Raw genomic sequence first — 19,158 nt, 5'->3', positions numbered from 1 at the left:
CTTGGCATTTAGTGTGCAAGACTATGACATCAATATCGTTGTATCTGAACACAGTGACCTCAAAGTCTTAATCTACATTATCCTAGTACTTTTTCCCCATCACTAACCCCAGATTATTATGGATTAGGCTCCTCTATTCTCCAGACATCTCCAGCCTAGCTGAATCTCTGAGCTTCCAGGTCAGGGAAAGACCCTGCCTCAAGAGAGTAAGGTGGTTTCCCACCACAGGAGGCTGAGGTACATACCCTAGTGTTTACCATTTCACACTCTCAGAGTTCAGATGCTCAGTAGTTTTGGAAGGGAAATCAAACTTGCTTATCTCAGGCAAAAGTTTTTGTGCAAGAAAGAAAGAGGGAGAGGAAAGGAAAGGAAAGGAAAGGAAAGGAAAGGAAAGGAAAGGAAAGGAAAGGAAAGGAAAGGAAAGGAAAGGAAAGGAAAGGAAAGGAAAGGAAAGGGGAAAGGGGAAAGCGGAAAGGGGAAAAAGGAAAGGAAAGGGAAAAAGGAAAGGAAAAAAGGGAAAAGGAAAAAAAGAGAAAAGGAAAGGAAAGAAGCTTCTTTTGGCATCACTTTGCTTTTGTTCCACATTGTTAAATAATTTGGCGTCCACCTTTGGAATGACAGGCTGGCCAAGGTGAGTGGAACATTTTCTATAAGGTTAGAAACCTGTATAAGAAAAACAGAACTTGCTCATCCAAATTGTCCATTTGATTTGCAGTATGTGATGGCTTTGGAGAACAATTTCAGCAATGACTCCTGTGACTGCCTATGGTCAAAATCAGGAGCAGTGTGCCATTTTGGAACCAAGAAGGATAGAAATATGGGATAGAAAAGTCACACAGGCAGCGACAGCATCCATGTGAATAAAATGGATTTATAATGGCAGTTTATTTACAATGGTCTTCTGTGAGCCCCGACTGCAGCAGGGCGAGCAAAACTGCCTCTCCTAGCAGAATCCCAGCTTTTCTATGTCCTGGGCTCATGTGGCCTCAGTGAATGCCCTTCTTTAAATGAGTGACTGACATCAGTTATATCGTAACTCCCAGCCTATGAACATGCAGGCTGTGTGCACATTCATGGCACACTCAGTGTGTTCTCAGCACTGCAGCAAGCTCTTTGGGGGAATACAAAAATGAATGAGTCATGATTCTTGCTCTTAATAGATGTAATGTCTGGAGATACGGTCACACGTACCCGTGACGGTTATAGGCAGTTCGGGCAGGGTTTTCTCTCGATAAAAACAACAAAACAAAACAAAACCAGCCCACTGAAGCCAGCCTGCTGAGTGGTTCGTTCAGCTCAAACACCTGTACTTATATGCTGAGTCTGCAACTCACCTTCTCTGGGACCTGGAGCAGATCATGTAAACTGTCTGGGCCTCTGCTTCTTCACCTGTAAAATGGGAGCAGCTTCTGCCTCCTTAAAGCCATAGTGAACCATAAGAGCTTTCGTGGGGCAGTTTATAGAAAGAGTTGCTTTTGATGACTCGTCGTGATTTTGTTTCAGTTGGGGAAGGGAGGAGGCAAAATACTGACCCAGTATTCCGTTTTGTCTTAAGACGCTACCCGTGGTATGGAGAAGGACTATCTGAAGATTTTTTTTTTTTTTGCTTGCTTTTGTGTAATATATATGAAGGGACTATGGAAGTGTTGATTTTTCAAATCTCCTCATAGGAATTCAAGGAGTCGTGGAAGCCTATCAGAGCTGTCTTCCCAAGCTCCAGCTTTATGGTCCCACCAACATCGCTCCCATCATTCAGAAGGTTGCCAAGTCCGCTTCAGAGGAGACAAACACAAAGGAGGCATCGGTAAGGAGAGGGACAGGGATACACCCCGCCTCGCTTGGATGCCAGTCGTCATGCTCACTCTAGCCAGACAATCAATTCTAGCTTTGTTTTTTAATGTCTTAACTTCTCTGTCTTTAGTCCCTTCATCTGAGAAAGGATAAAGTTAATTAAACCCCAATCCACTGAGATAGTGAAGCCTAGGGTGGACACAAATGTGTCTCTTTGCCCGAACACAGACATGCAATAATGGAAGCAACTTCATTCACTGAGTTGTGTCAAGCTCACCTCTTATCCCATGAATGAAAACATAATTCTGAAAGTAAGCCTGTTTTTCAGCATACCAAGATGACAGATAGAGGCACTGTGCCACATAAATAAAACAAGAGTTGAAGGGCTGGTGAAATGTTCAGTGGGAAATTGTGTTGCAGTTACTCTCTTCACTCTGCTAGCACCCAGATAATTGAGACTGTAGCATTATGTTTGTTTAACACACCTTCTGGCAGAACAAATGAGCAATATAAGTCTAGTTTAACTCCCGTGCTAGTCTGGCTTCCTCACAGCGTAAATCCCCAAGCTATCTGCACTTTTTGGCTTTCTCTGCTCAGCTGCTCTCCTGGTGTCTCCAGACCTCTGCCATGGCTGAATCCCCTTTTCTTCTTTCTCTTCTCCTCCAACGGCTGGCAGGAAGTCCAGCCCTATGTTCTCCCCTGCCCAGTGTTTGTCTGTTAAGCTACTTTAATGGGGACAGTTGGAGAGCACAGTTTAGACAACACTGAGACAGGAGATTCTCAGAACAAGGATTACAACCAGATATGGGGGGAGGGGCACAGAAATCAGCATTTGAATCTTTACAGAGTGCACAATAACATTGCGCCTACAGGGAAGAGCACTTGCTCTGTAACCATGAGAAAGTAAATTTGAACCCACAACAGTTACATAAAAATCCAGGGACGCAGAGTTGTGCACGCCCACAACCAGATTCACTCAAGGACAGGGGCAGGCTAATACATGGAGGTCTCTGGCAATGAAGCTCAGCAGAAACCTTGAACTTCCAGGTCAGTAAGAGACTCTCTCTCTCTCAAAATAACAAAGTGGAGAGAGACAGAGGAAGATACTCAATATCCTGCTCTGACCTCTATCCACATGTGGGCACATGGGTCCATGTACCCTCACAATCCAGTGAAACACACCACACACCACACACACACTCACACACACACACACACACAAATATGATTCTATCTTATGGTGATGAAGAACAGTAATACAAACTACCACAACAAATGTTTGCTCAATTTGTTTTTTAGGAAAAATACAAACTACATTTACAAAGCCAAAACAAAGGTGGGGTCTTTCTCTTAACATTTTAGAAGTAAATATGACCCCCCCACCCCGATACTTTTCTGTGTGTTATTGACTGATGTCAACGTGTTTCTGTCTAGCGTTGTGATGTTTTTTAAATGGAAGAGACTCTACAACTGCCAGCTGTCTGAAAGGCTCTGTGTAACTCCATCACGGGTTCCAGGGTGCCACATTTGCATAAAGAAGATAACATTCTACCCTTATCTTGCAATAACTCCCCTAACCTGGTTGCGCTGCACCCCGTTCCCTGTGTTAGAATGGATTGGGGACCACATTTTTACCAAATCTCAACCACTACTTTTGTGCACTGGAACACATCCTGTCAGTTACCCAGAGACTGTGAATCAGATGTGACAATTCTGTTCTTTATCCTCACTCATTCCCTTTACATAAACATTCTCACAGTATCTCCCATTATAATATACAGCTGTGCCTCCTTGATCTCACTGTCCCTTTAGCAACTGTCCAGGTGTTACAACCCTGTGCAGCAAATTCAGTGAAAGTAAGCTGCTTTGCTTATCTTCATCTCTCCACACACTAATTCCTCTCCACAATCCCATGGAAGTTTCCTCCCCAGCATTCTTCTGAAGACCACACTTGTCAAAGTTAGACATTCCATCCTGCTGTCTCACTGACTGCTCTGTTGGTCTCTATTGCTGCCTCTTCCTCTTCCTCCCCACCTCCTCTTTCTGGTCCTCCTCACGTCTCCATGCTAAAATCCCCAGAATTCAGTCTTTGAATCTCCTCTGTTTTCTGTGTGGGGTGATCTTGCTCATGGTCATGGCCCCTTATACCTGTTGTATCCTTTGATTCTCAAATACGTATCACTAACCCAACTTGCCTCTCAACTTCAAATTCATCATTCCACTGTTTATCAATATCTTATCTCCATCTGGATATTGAATAGACAATAGCAGCCTCTCCAAATGAGAGCCATCGTTTGTCTCCATGAACTTAATTTTCTCCCGCAAACTCTCTTTCTCCTCCCATCAGGTCTTCCCCGCAGGCCTGTTGGACCTTCCTGCCTGCATCCCTCCCTTCCTGTTCTCTACACTACCATCATGCACCGAGTCCCTCAGGCTTTAACCTTGAAGTAATCTGGGCTCCTTGGCTTACCTCACGTCTGTCTCCTCATTTCTTCTTGCTGAACGACACACAACCTTAACCAATTTAAAACCACAATAATCATTCATTAGTCCACATTTTCTGTGGCTCAGAGACTCAAGCACAGCTGGCTGGTGTGGCCAGGGCTGTCATCACTACTTTATTTAGAAATTTCCATCCTGTTCAACACAGTAGTCTGTAGCTTGTTAAGGTTAGGACATTAAGCTGGACAGAAACAGCTTCTAAAATATTCACTCTCTCTTGACTCCAGGGAGTTCTTAACTTTTGTTGTTGTGAGTCAGTGTGTTTATGTTCGTTCTTACTCATGTGCTAGTCTTTGTAATGCTGAGGACCGAGGACTCTTCACGCCTGGCAAGTGCTCCATCAGCAAGCTGTAATACCTCTACCCTGGCACATCTGAGTCTCCCACACTTCCTTCCTGAAATGATCCAGCATATCTGAGGAGCTGTATGGAAAGTTCTCTTGGGTTTGACCTGTGTTTCGTCTCCCTAAAGCTCCCCCCTCGCCTCTCACAATGAAGCACACAGTACTCCTGACGGCAGTATCTGCACTCAGTCCCAATGGGTCATGCCGCACTGGCAGGTGCAGGGCCTTCACTCCAATCCCCGTCTCAGCTGAGCCTGTGGCAGCCTTCCGCGTGGAGAGGGAACAGAGAGGCTGAAAACCAAGAGCCGGAACACCTTAAAACATGCCTGTTGTTGACCTGAAGCCCAGAACAGATAGGTAATAGATGAGAACCTGAAAAGATATGGAGGCAACAAGAGTCTTGAGGTCTCTTTAATGTCACTGTAAAGACAGAGGGAGAACAGGCAGGCTGGAAAGATAGGATATTTTCTACAAGGTGGCCACTGGAAGACAAATGTCCTAAGTGAAGTGGTGATGAATGGCGGCCAGCTCTGGTTTGGCTGTGAGCAGAGTGAGCTAATGTGAAGTTGATGTGAGGGTTAGCAGAACTGGGAAAGCTGTGGAATTGATGGTCTAGGAGTAGAGACATGATGGTCATCCAGAGCCAAAACTACCAGCCCATTGGGGATAGTAATCAAATCGGTACATAAGAATAACCAAGAAACATTAAAGGAGCCAGAACTTCTGATGTTGGTGTGGGATAAATTGGAATCTGCTTTGGGGAGCCTTTGAGAAAAGCATGTATTGTTAGTCTTCGGAGAATGAACTATGTTTTTTGAGACCATGGGTTTTAGTTAAGGCACAGAAATCAAACGAAGAAGTTTTTGTATACAGCAAATCACAAATATCCTGTCACTTTTGCTCAGTGGGTTAAAAATTTTAGTTTCACATTTAGGATTTTATTTTTACTAGTGAAATTTTCATCTTTGTGCATATTATTTAAAGAATAATAATGCTGCAAAATGTATCATTCTTTGAAAATAATACAAAGTAGGTAACCGAGGGCAATAAATAAAGCAAGACTGACCATAAGTTGATAATTGTTGATGCCTAGTGCTGTGCCTGCAGAGGGGCCCAGAAACAAACAAACAAAAATGTCCTCGAGGAGGACACCTAGAAATAGATACCTAACTGATCCTGTATTGTCATTTTTCTCTCCCGCCTCATCCCTTATCATCAACCAACATCTGACTCCTGACCCCAGCAATACTTCATCCTGCTGATCCTGACAGACGGCGTCATCACAGACATGGCTGACACCCGGGAGGCCATCGTTCATGCCTCACACCTCCCCATGTCCGTCATCATTGTGGGCGTGGGGAACGCCGACTTCAGTGACATGCAGATGCTGGATGGTGACGACGGGATTCTGAGGTCCCCGAAGGGAGAGCCTGTCCTTCGAGACATCGTCCAGTTTGTGCCCTTCCGGAACTTCAAACACGTACGCATAGAAATGACGGGGGCATCGTCACGCCTCCCACGTGTCCGCCAATGTTGGTAGTGACCTGTTATTCTTGAAGCAGCATCAGCAGACCCTGTCTGGGCTGAGCAAACCCTGTAGGAAGGATATACAGATCATGACTACCAGGGCAAAGAAGCAGACATTGAGTTACAAATAAGAAGCCATGGTGACTACAGTTGCCAAATTTTTTAAATGCTTGCCTTCACTCATGAAATTTTGGCTCTCTAGTCCCTTCAGGGTTGCCACCAACAGTTGGACAGCTTATTGATTGCTCAAGGATACCTGGAAAAAGAGCAAGGCTAAGCTGAAATTCAGCCTGGCCCGGCCAGCAGGTTATCTCTGCTTCACAAAAGTTGTGAGCACCATGGCAGACACTTAGGCCATCTCAGTACAGTGAACAGCATTGGCAAGTGAGTCTGTTCACTCAGGTGCTAGTTGGGCCAATACAAATGAATATTAAGGTAGGTTTAGTGTGGTCAGTGAGAGGAGAAAACGATAGAATAAGATTGTCAAAGCAGACTGGTTCATGACAAAGAACATACCAACCCATAATCTTTAACTCACGTCTCTGGACAAAAATCGCCTGTATTCTATCAGTTTATACAGTTGTGAGCCATTACCCATAGTAAACAGGAAATCAGGGTTGTGTCTTCTTATTGGCTGGAGCAAATGCTCTGGATAATTCCCTAGTATGGTGTTGAGAAGATGCTCATCCACACTCCACCTATACTTCCAGTTTGGGGACAGCAGAAGTACGTTGACATTTCCGCAAACCCAACCCCAAATGAAGTTGTGATAGTCAACATTAAGACTTTCTTGGGTTTATAAAAGGCCCTTTCAGAGCCGTGTCCAGGAGACCGGGGAAATAGTCTAGGCAGCAACAGGGAGTCTCCTGTATCCTCCGGTTTGTAGCCTCTGTAAACACTGTCCAACAGCAGTGCACATCCCCAGCCCCTGCTCTCCACTACAGCCCGAGATTCTGCTCTGCTCTTGCTGCCACCATTCCAAGGGGAGGTGCTAAACATGAGCTCCCAGCAGGAGGAAATGCAGTCTTCAATGTCCTTTGCAGCATTTCCTCTGTACAGGTCACCATGAATGTGCGTGTGCGTGTGTGTGTGTGTGTGTGTGTGTGTGTGTGTGTGGTGTCCCTTCTGGAAACGTTCCTGTTAGCTCCTACAGCGGTCTCTCTCCATGTGGGGCTCTACTGCTATTGAGATCAGATAGAGGGAGGCACGGGGCCATGCCATCCAAGGCAGGCCCTCTCCCACTGGATGCTTATTTGGAAAAGCCATTTGTCCAAAGACTCTCACTCATATGGACCTCCAACATTTTTCACAGCCAGCTTACCGGCTGTATCCAAGCACATCCTGTCCAATTTGAGCCCAGGCTAGGTCCGCAGCCACACTAGCACTGGCAATTACAGCAATAGAGATATTCTCAGGTGCTCTCCTGGCATGGCTGCCCACACCTCTGTCTTTCCGTGACAGCCTGAACCCTAGAGTCCATGTCCCATCTGACCTAAAAGGGGGGAGACTGTACATCACAGGGCTCACCGAACCTCTTTGTCATCATTCTGCCATGGGATCAGTATTCTCCTTTTAAAGAGGGCTGCAGTGTGGTTAAAATCATTAAGCAGGCAGGGGACCAGTCTCCTGCTGCAAAGCTGAGAATAGAGGGCATTTTCAAGTAGCAGCAGAAGCTGATCCCCCCCATGAGCTCTCTGGTCAATGCTGTAGGGGAAGAGTAACTGCCCCCACATCCTGTCTTCCACTCCCCCACTGAGGAGGTTTCTAAAGGAAAGTACCTAAGGCTCCCCAAGCTCTTGCCTGCTATGGGAAGCAAAGCGTGGCATCAAAAAAGCCCTCATGGGAGGGTGAACTGGGGCTGGCTCAATTTGCTGCAGCTAAATTCCATGACCCTCTCTACTCCCTAATACACCTGAGGTAGAGGGAAGGCTGTTCCCGTAGTTTCTGGGCCTTCTGTCAACAAGGAAAAATAAAAGCGGATGCCCCACTAGCAAGCTGACATTCGAAAGTAACCATCACACTCCCCTTCATATACACACACAAGAGCCATGAACATGGCTCTTGTACCTGTACACCTCTGAGCCATGAAAGGCACTAACCTCAAACGCATGGACTACTCACTGCACCAGGAACACACCAGACACACTGGTGCCTTATCCAGCCTGGCTCCCAGAGACAGACCTGACGGGGGCAGCAAGGGAGTGAAGAAAAAAAGACATACAGACTCACACAGAAGTTGGAGTGGGTTACACTTGGCTCTCTGGAGGAAGCTGCAGCACGCTGGGAGCAGCTGAACAAGGTGACAGGTTTAGCGAATCCGGGTAGGGTCAGCCTCTGTAAGGAGCAGTTTTCAGGATGTAAACATGGTGTGCGGAGCTACCGTGGGCATTTTCTGTACACACTATACCAACATCCTCATCTACACCCGAGGAAGGATTTGCCATCCCTCTGAGCCTCACCTGGGAAAGTCTTTGCCATACCTATGGGGATGAAGCACTGGGGTCCTTTCCCTAGCCATACCCCATGTCAATGCACATTGACTCGGGACTTTACAGACTCGGGTTCCTTCGTTCCACACACACTGAGACCCCAGTGAGCTAAGAAAGCATGACTCCAGGATTTGGAGAATTTACTGAACTTGCATGTTTAGGACAAGGATATCGCAAAAAGTCCACATGCTAAGCAGCCCGTGGGTGGATGAGAATAACTTACAGCCATTCCCAACGTGTGTGCGTGTACATATGTACATGTGTACATATGTACATGTGTATTTGGGTAGGAATGTGCATATGGAGGTCAGGCATTGACATCAAGAGTCTTCCTCTATCACTTCCCGCCTTCTTTTTCTTGAGGCAGAGTCTCTGAGTAAACCCATGCTCACTGACCTAACTGGCCGGTGAGCCTCAAGGATTTCCTGTCTCCCTTCCCACACCGCACACCACAGCGCCAACGTTTATAAGTGCACAAGAATACATACCCAGATGTTTACATGAGTGCTGGGGATCCAAAGTCAGGTCTCCATGCCTGCATGGCAAGCACTTTGTTGACTGAGCTGTCTCCTTAGCTCTGTGTCCAACATTCTATCATTGCAAGATGACATTGTGAGCTATGGTGTTTATGTCTGAGAACCGTGCAATTGAATTCCAAAAACAATTGCAAAGAAAAGAAACCTCGTGATTTCAAGTTTATTATTTTAGTTGGAGTGCTTTCATCCCTGTCCTCGGCTGCATGCAGCTACACGGGGCCAGCAGCTTCCAAGTTCTACAGCCCTGAAATGACTTCAGAGCAGAGACAGACCCCAGGAAAACCCTTCCAGCTTAAGCTAGGCATGGGCCGGAAAATGGAGGATTGTTGACAGGGACTGAAGGGGGAATGGAAGCAAGGGAATGGTCCCGTGACAGAATTGCCCCAAGCAGGGCAAGGACACAGTGTCCCGCTCATGCTCCCTGCTGTCCATTTTCAGCCTCCCAGGGGGTGGCGCGGGCAGAGCATCAGGAGCATTTTTCACCTCCCTGCTCTTCATGGATTTCAAATTAGATTCTGAAAAACATTTCATTATTTAAACTAATCTGCTCGGAATCTAATAAGCCTTAAACAAAAGCCAGGTGAGGAGCTGATATTTCATACACACCAGTAAGCCATGAGTTCTCTCTCTTTCATTGCTCTGCATGCTAACATGGAGCTTTAAAGTACTCAGGCACAGGCTCTGGACTGTGTGGCTCTGGCAAAATTGCTTAAGCTCTCAGTGACGTGGACTTTCAGTAAGATGAGGCAAAGGCTGCAAATGTCTTGGATGGTAGAAGGTGGAGTTTAGGTATGATGCCCGGCTCATGGGAGTTGCACAGTGGATACTGCTCACATTACTGTTATTGCCAACTGCTTTTGTATTTTTGGAGTTTTCCTATCCACCTCATGTTTCTACAGTTCAGTGCCTACACCGGCACAGATATGTAAAGGGCACCCCTAGGACCAGTGCTCTTCAGTGAGATAGCCACTAACCACAGTGGATATTTGCATTCAGATTCATTACAACTGGGGTTGGAGAAATGACCCAGTCCATAAAGTACTTACCATGCAGACATCAGGCCTTGAGTTCAAGCTCTAGCACTCATGTACATGTTATTCAGGGCAGACCCTGTTGGGTTGGATAACCTACTTGGAGAAAACCGATTGTCCTTCCCACAACAGCAGTCAATGGCCTCTAGGAACCAGGCTTCCTGAGATTCCATGTACCCACATTGGCGTGTCAACTTGTGTTGTCCTTCAACTCTTGTTTGGGCAACCATATTGTTGAGGTTAAGGAGGACAGGTCCCCTCTCATATGTAAAAGACACTATCTCAGCAGACCCTCTAGACTTCTGGCCCTTGTAATCTGTCCAATCCCTCTTCCAAGACATTCTCCGACAGCTGGTTGGAGGAGCTGTGTTGTGATTATCTCTAGTGGGCCTGGGCACCAATTAATTGTTCTTTGCGTTTTGACCGGTTATGATTAGAAAGTAACTGTAACTGAAGGCTGCAAGAAGACACATTTTTTTATAAAGAGTGAGCAAATTTATTCTTATGTAACTAAATGTTAGGGATGGTGGCTCCATTCTTGATTCAGTAGTGTGAAAATCAGCACTTTATGGTCTCCTTTGATGGTTCTTCATGATGATAAGAAAAAAAAAAAAGGCGGTTCCCAAGGATTACATTTTCATTCAAGGGAAAAAGAAAAGAGGAAAACAGAGCCTACTGTGTGTGTTCTTTTTAAGCAGGAAGTAAGAGTTCTAAAATTCACCTAGGAAATTTCCATTCACATCTCATAGGGCAAACTGAGTCAAGTGGCCATCCCTAGACGTAGAAAGAGCTAAGAAACCAAGTTGGTTTTGGCCTTCTAACCTTTCTAACTAGGGAGAGGATGGAGATGAATTTTGTTTCTGCCCCCCTATATACATGAACCATGGTCTAAGCCCAACCAGTCATTTGCAAAGTAAAAGAATGTCTGCAGGCCAGATTCCTCCCAAGCTATGCCCTCATCACACCGTAAGCAAACCAAACCTCTTCATGGTTTTTCTGGATTTCTCAGATATCTGATTTTCACACATTAGACAGAGTGGCTTCTATTTCCCTCTGAGATCAGGGCTTCATGTTAAATGGTTTGAGAAAAGAAGATGAGACACACAGTCCCCTGGCCCTCAGACCAGCTCTCCTTCCTTGAGAATCTCAAATATTTATTAACTGGTTCCTCTGACCAGCCTTCCAATCCCTTCAATAGCTGATAGGGAGGCTCAGACTCGTAGTGGGAATTCTGGATTTTTTTTTAAACACAGAAACATAAGAATGTGTTTTGGTTTAAATCCCAGGTGTAGGGATGTGAGGCGGCTTCAGATTGTCCACAGCAGCTATCTATAATTTGTCTCACGCTCTGGCAGAAGCATGGGTTTGCCACCACAGATAGTTTCTGAGACCCTGTGAAGTTTGGAATTTTTGGAACTTTTCAGAGGGTACATACATTTGAGGGCTCCAAGAGCCGGTCCGTGGTTGTTGGTCATTTAGGGAGGTTCTTTGCAGTTTGCTAGTAGCCATGATCAAAGAAGAAACAAAAGGAAAGAAATTAGATTCAGGGGTTTTTCTAATTCCTCTCTCCCACCTATCCTTGTTTCTCTCCTGTATAGGGTTAGGAGGCAAAAAGGGGTGAGGGAGATTAAGAGTGGGAAAGTAATAAGTCCAGCTACACAGATGATTGAATCTTCTTGTGCAGGGATTGTGCAGTCAGTACTAAGGGTCAGACCCAGGAGTCAGGAGCTGCTCGCTCTCTATGATCCCAGAGTCTAGCATGCCCTTGACCTCAATCATTCTCTGCTGCAAAATCAGCACTACGGGGTGTTCAAGATTTTGACCCCAAGCTCATTTTCTAATTAAGTGACTACCCAAGCCCGAGTCCCCTGCCCAACACCACCACCCACCCCACCCCAACTTACACACACACACACAAACACACACACACACACACGAGCATGCATTCTTTCTTCAGCTCCATCCGATGCCTTGCTGTCGCTAGAATCATGGAGTGCCCCTCCCCACTCCTTTCCCTGAATTTTAAATAGGTGCCCAAGTTCAATATTGCTTCCTCTTGGAGGCATGCCCTCATTTCTTCCTGGATAACTTGGTCTCGAAGTGTTTGTGACTTTCTGTAACAATACACCTCAGATTTCAGTAGGCATTGTCAGGACATCCTGTTCAAAGTACAGTGTACAGGAGCTCTTGCTTCCTTCTAAACAACTGCCCCGGTTGATAGTATTTACAGCATAGTATCTCACAGAAAGGTTCCATTTAGCCATTTCACGTCCCCACACACACATGACTCCTACTTTTCCAATAGTTCCACTGCTCCTGGCATAATGGCTGGCACATAAGTGTCTAAAACAGAACTCAAATTTAAATGAAACAAGCACCCGCAGAGCAATTCATCCTCAGATGCAAATTACATTTGTAGGCAGAGCACAAGGACACTGAGTGGACGGATGGCTGGATGACTGAGTGAATGAACCTAGGTGCTCCGAGCAGGGCTCAGCTCTTTGAGTCAGTCTGCATCTGCTTCAAGTCATGGTCATTTCTTCTTCCCTGCAGGCATCGCCAGCTGCCCTTGCAAAGAGTGTGTTGGCTGAAGTCCCAAATCAAGTCGTGGACTATTACAATGGTAAAGGGATTAAGCCCAAGTGTTCGTCGGAAGTGTATGAGTCTTCCAGGACACTGGCACCGTGAACTCCACACTTTTACAGAGTTCTGAAACACTGTTCATTGTATTCCTGTACTTTAAAAAAAAATAACAATTATATACATTTAAAGATAGCACGTTTCAGTGATTTTTAACTGACATTTTTTTTTTTCTTGCATGTGTAGCCCCAAGGCCTGGATCTGTTAAACCCTTGTATTGTTGAAGACTTTTTACAATGAAATAGTTATAACATACTCTTTTCAGCATGTCGCCTTGGAATAAAATGGTGTATGTATCCATTTTTATACCGGTTTGTTGAAATTTTGCTAAATTTCTTATTATCTTTACACTGTAAAGCATTTTGAAACATTTCTTGAATGTTGATAGCCAAAACGTATATTTGGCTTAATCTCCTATAGGCTGAGAGACTTTTCAAAATGGCAGATGCATGGACTGTATTTTGCATGTTTAAAATAATAATAATTAATAATAACCTTACACTGTTTTTGCAGTTGTTATCTATAATCTCTCCCTGCTGAGAATGGTCTCTCTACTAAATAAATTTATCTACCTAGAGGTAGTCTTTTTGAAGTGGGTCCGGGTCATTTCACCCAGGACCCATCTTTACACACTAACCATATACACAAATTCCTGGGGACTCTCGTCCTAATGGAGCTTTTTAATGCAGTGCCTGAGGTCCTGCATGTCTCACGGGGTCCTCCTTGATGTTCATGCATTCCTTGCACTGCCTGAGGACTGATGAGGTTCCGAACTTAAGACTTTCACCATAGAGATCACCCCGCCCAGGGCAGCTCCCAGCCTGCTTGCCCCTCTTCCCCGTCAGTAGCGTAGAGAGCTGGCCCATCTCCGAGGTGAGACTAGAAAGCAATGAGACTGATTCCAGAAGCTGGACACCTCAAGTCGGTCTCACTGCTTTAGGGTCACACCTCTTCCCCGTCCAGACCGAGCAGCTCTCCTTCCGGCTAAGGCGCCGCAGCTCACTGCATGGATGGTACCCTTTTTATATCAGTTCCTAGAAATTATTTCCTAAGATTCTCCATTGGATGGTGAATGGAATCTTTTCCGTGCCAAAGAGCGAGGTGGCTCCCCAGGTTTCTGTTCTGTTCGTTTGATCTTTGAGATTCGCTGTGGGGTATCTTTCAGCCTCTTTCCATCACTCCGTAAGCAGAAATTCCTGGGATCGCTGTGTATGGTGGGGATGTTTTGACTGAATCTTAAGTCTTGAACAGAAACAGTGACTTCTTCTGTCATCTTCCCTCTGAGAGGTGAACAGATGTTTTATAAGCTACAAAAGGCACAAAGTGAAACCTATTTTGGATCAGAAAAATGGTGAGGTGTATACAAAGCAAAAGAAATCTGTTGTTAGGGTAGGGTTTTTTTTTTGTTTGTTTGTTTTTTAGGGGAAATCACATTAATTATCTAAGCAAACCAAATGTCTTGTACAATTTCCGGAGTTATAATTATAGATCCTTTATCTTGCAAATACATGTCAACCAAATGCATAACATTTTGGGAATGATGGTTAAAAAAAAATGTATGGCGGAAAAAAAAAACTTATAAATGTTTAAATTGTATTGTTTTCTGAATAAATTGGGTACTTAATGAATTTTTTTTTCTACGAGTTGTGGTCTTGTTCCTCTTTTCAAAGCAATTTCCTGCCAGTGAGATGATGTATATGTCACATGCTTGAGGGAACGTCAGGGGAAGACTGGTGCTTCCATCATTGCTTCTAAATTGAAATAGTTAAGTTCTATATCACAGAAATACCTAATGACTGTATCTAACCCCAAACCAGTGTATGAACGTCCATGTCTGTGTATCTGGTATGTAGGAAGCACTCAGTAGATGTTTAGCCAATGCAGAGGTGAACAATAAAACGAGTGAATAAACAGATTTGTCAACATGGCCTCTGATCAATCTCTGACCTGTGATAGATTTAAAATGTGGGTTGAGTGTTTGTGACTGTCCTTAAGTGCCATGACATGATGTTCCATCCTCCAATATCTGCTGGGACATCTTTACTCAGTGCAGACTCCCTGGAATTCCAAATCAGTAAAGACAGAGTCCAGTTTGCCTGGCAATCTTTTAGGTAGTTTATTTCCATTTTCATAGACAGACTCAAGTTCAGCTGCTAAGAATAGTAAAAATATTACTTAACAATCATTTAAGGGTATCCTTATTTCAGGTTGCTAAAATACCATAAACTCAGTAGCTAAAACAACAGAAATTTATTCTTCATAGTTTTGGAGTCTAAGAAGCCCATGATTAGGGTGCCAGCATTTGGATCCTAATGGGACCTCTCTTTCTAACTCACAATTGGACGTCCTCTTGCTTTATCCTTCATGGTATGGGAAAAAAGGGCTGGGGGTTCCATGTCTATTCTTACAAGGACGATAATCCCACCACAAAAATGCCATCCTCATTACCCAGCCACCTCTCAAAGCGATAACCTGTTAATCACATTATATTGGGCATCAGATCTTCCATATGTGAATCGGGGCAGGGCACAAACAGTGTCTACAAAAAGAGGTGACTGTGTTAACAGACACTATTCTAAGTTCTTCTTGTGTGTGAGCTCATTTGCTCTTCCCAGTGTCCCTAAGTTGGGTAGTATCAGGTTCTCTATGAAGAGTAGAAATGGGATCTTACTCACTCCTGGCACCCATCTTCCAGTGCATGCTTTTGAGGTCATACCTTCTAAATGGAGAACTCACAAGCAGACCCGCTACTAAAACTAGGTGGGACAGAGTCAGCTCTTTAGGCCATGGTAGAAATTTGGTTAAATCTTGTCTGCTGGAAGGAATATATAGAGGAACCCGAGGAGCTGAGCCCTCCATCCTGTAAGCCAATTACTGTTCTCTCTCATGAAAGCCAGGGAACACTGATGCTCCCTGCTTCTCTTCTTAAACATTACATATTGACAACAGTACCCTTTTTTGTGACCAGTTTTAACAGGCAAAAAGAAGCAAAAATTTACATATATATGAATATCATGTTGGTAACATATGAACATATTTTACACATTTATGTACTTGGGGATGGAGGAGTAAGAAGGTATGCAAATCTTAAGAGGCATCACATTACCCCAAAGGAACATGGCATTGACAACATGTTTACAGCCAGAACAAAAGGGGGGCACACATTTAATGCTCGAATATACCTTAGTAATTTGTTTAGCAGAGGTAAAGCTAGCTCCAGGCCTCTGCCCTTGTCAGCTAAGCAAGCTGATATTAATTAAAACACTTTTTCACTCTAAGTGGAGCCTCGCTCCCCTTTAAACTGAAACCAGCTTGTTGCTGGCAGGCACATGTGTCTGACCACCCAGAACGGAAGCTTTGGCTTCAAGGCAAAAGTGAAAATAAAGGATTTTCATTGACAGTGTGAAATACAGAGCCAAAGGAAGAAATTTAGCAAAAAAAAATTGTACTGCTGGCAACACTGAGGCTGAACCGCAACTTCTGCATTCAATGTCCACGTGGTTTTCGGTTTAGCATGCTCTAAAACAGGGAAACCACTCCCTTGATTGACAGGCCCAGCAGCAGATTGATGAAAAGTTTCAGTGAAATAAATGAAATAGGTCAAAGGAAGAACAAGCAAGAAGTCAGGGAGATAAGGTTTTGCAAAAACTAGCTTAAAATGGAGGGATGTTGTCACCAGACTGGAAATGTTCATGGCTACTCTGAGTCCTGAACCTAAAATCACTGAGGAGTCCCCATCTCTACCCTTTCAGCACTGTACTGATTCATGGCTCTATTAATAGCAGATCATTAAGAAATCTGTATGAATGTGGTTGAAGTGCTTGTCATGCAAGCAAAGACCTGAGTTCAAATCCACCAGAGCCTACTTAAAGTCAGACATGACAATCTGTGTCTGTAATCCCACTGTGCACATCAGCAAACAATGAAAGACTCTGTCTCAGAGTGGGAGATGAAGAGTGACACCCAAAGTTGTCTTCCAACACGATGTTCATACACATGCATTCATGGATATGACTATACAAACACACATATGCACACATCAGATGCACACATAACGATTCTTTTTTAAAGAAAACAGACTATTACCCCAAATTTGGAAACATCTCTCATCTGAAGATGTCATCTTCCTTTCAGGGGCTCTTCTCCTTCTCCCGGTGCCAGGGAGGAGTTGATCCTCAGGCTACTACCCGCTCTTCCCATCATCTAGCCACTAAGGATACTGCACAGGCCACACATTACATAGGTAGGTGCTTCCGGAAGCTGTGAAGGCCCTGTGAGTCACACGGGACCTCAAGAGCAGAGAGAGGGTAAGAGAATGGAGGGCAATGGAAAAGCATGTGTCCAGAAGGGGGCAGCCACAACACAGCTCAGGGGACCAAACAGAAATGTGGACCCAGTGCAGACTGCCCACCCATCTTTTCAGCATAATTAAAAACTCTGTTGTTTTACCTGAAACCCTTTCATGTTAAAATATTGAAAACATGCCAGTTTAGCAACCTTTCAAAACAATACAGAAGCCAAACAATGCAGGTCAAATGAAAAATAACTCTAGGTTTCAGTTGGCTCTAGGGAACTATTTTGGTAATAAGGAGTCATCTGGCCCCCTTCCCATCAGTTCTCACAACCCTTGAGGACTCTTAGTGGCTTTTTCTCTGAGTTTGTGTCTGTTGACATTTACTATATGAGAAATTGAGCTGGGAAGTCAAGCATGGTGTCAAGAGACAGACCCTGAAGCTATCTAGCAAGTTGGAGGCCAGTCTGAGACATAAGACCCTGTCTCGAAAGAAGAGGGACGTTGGGACTAAAAATGTAATAGGTAGCTGTCATCAATTAATTATATGTCATCATCAATAGATATTTAAAAGTCTGGAGAGATATTTAAAAGTCTGGCTCAGTGGTTAAAGAGCAGAACAAGTGCCATGTAAGTGTGAAGACCAGAGTTCAGATCCCCAGAACCAAGGCCAATGGCAGGCAGATATGGAAACCCACCTATATATCTACCCTCTGAAAGTAGAGATGAGGGATTCCCAGAGCAGGCTGGCTAATGAGGCTAGCCATAGTGGGTTTGATAGAGGAACCCTGCATCAAAGAATAAGGTGTTAGCACTCTCAAGAATGGTTCCTGACATCAACCTCAGCTTTCAACAAGCATGCTCACACACGTCATGAGCACTTCTAAACACACACATGCCCACACGCATGCAAGGATGCATGTGTACACACACACACACACACACACACACACACAAAGACACACCAGCCTGCCCATATCACTTACTGACCAAGAAAATGTTCCCAAAGATTTGCCTACAGGCTACTATGATGGAAGCAGTTTCTTAATTGATATTCCTATTTTTGGCTTTTGGTTTTAATCAATCATTTTATTTTATTTTTCCAGCTCATTTAAAGTCAACCTACGGTAGGATTTGTAAATGCAGAACGTAAAATCAGATCAGTATAACTTAACTTAGCCAGGTGATGATGTCATACACCTTTAATCCCAGAACTCAGGAGACAGAGGCAAGCAAATCTCTGAGTTTGAGGCCAGACTGATTTACAGAGAGAGTTTCAGGACATCCAGGACTACACAGAGAAACCCCATCTCAAATAAACAAACAAAAAGAAAACAATCTATCTGGCATTTGGCAATAGCTTCCATGCTCATAAAGGATTCTGCAATCTCCTGAATTGGTAATTTAGAAAATATTGGTCCACTCAGATGTATCAGGCAGTCTGAATGCTTACACAGTTAATTTAACAACAAAATATCACATGACCTATTGCTGTATAATGTCACTTGATTTCATCAAAAAGTGTTGAGAATCTGTCAAGTTATGGCAGCACATTCAATTTCTTTTGAAATCCTAATCCTTGCTAGAAAGCTCAGATGTTATCATTGGCAATAAACCACTTCAGCTGTTCTTCTTGGAGTGACAGGCTTACTCCAGTCAGCTTCAAGAAAAATGTCTCCAAACATTTGTGTCTGGATGACTCTGTCAGTCTTTTCTTAATATTTTTGGACAAATGATGTTCTGCGGGAGAAAGCCACTATCCCACTCCAAATACGATGGCAGAGTTACTTTTCCTTGCGGGGACCATTTTAGGTGGGGATGAAGTGGAAGCAACTTTGTCACAAAGCGTAATAGAAGAACATGGACTTGGGAAGATCAATACTTAATAAAACTGTTGTGCGACAAAACTTTTGTTTTGAAATTTGAAATAAAATTTCTTGTGTGACAAAAAAAAAGGGGGGGATCCACATGTGGTAAGAAGGAAACTCTGTTCAGCATGACTCAGTTG

The 19,158-nt window shown here is 44.2% G+C and overlaps 1 protein-coding gene across 3 annotated transcripts in view; it reads left to right on the top strand.

The window, feature by feature from the left end:
• Positions 1–12,975, top strand: part of Cpne4 (copine 4) — a 442,945-nt gene extending 429,970 nt beyond the window's left edge. For all 3 annotated transcript variants that reach the window (XM_060385390.1, XM_060385392.1, XM_060385391.1), the window contains 3 exons: positions 1,671–1,804; positions 5,880–6,116; positions 12,773–12,975. In XM_060385390.1, the coding sequence (XP_060241373.1) occupies positions 1,671–1,804; positions 5,880–6,116; positions 12,773–12,907 (506 nt within the window). In that variant the 3' untranslated portion in view covers positions 12,908–12,975. The remainder of the gene's footprint in view (positions 1–1,670; positions 1,805–5,879; positions 6,117–12,772) is intronic.
• Positions 12,976–19,158: the final 6,183 nt, after the last annotated feature.

This window comes from Meriones unguiculatus, chromosome 6, assembly GCF_030254825.1.
Source record: "Meriones unguiculatus strain TT.TT164.6M chromosome 6, Bangor_MerUng_6.1, whole genome shotgun sequence".
NCBI lineage: Eukaryota > Metazoa > Chordata > Mammalia > Rodentia > Muridae > Meriones > Meriones unguiculatus.
The sequence above is the reverse complement of the archived record's forward strand: the minus strand, read 5'-3'. Positions and strand labels throughout refer to the sequence as shown.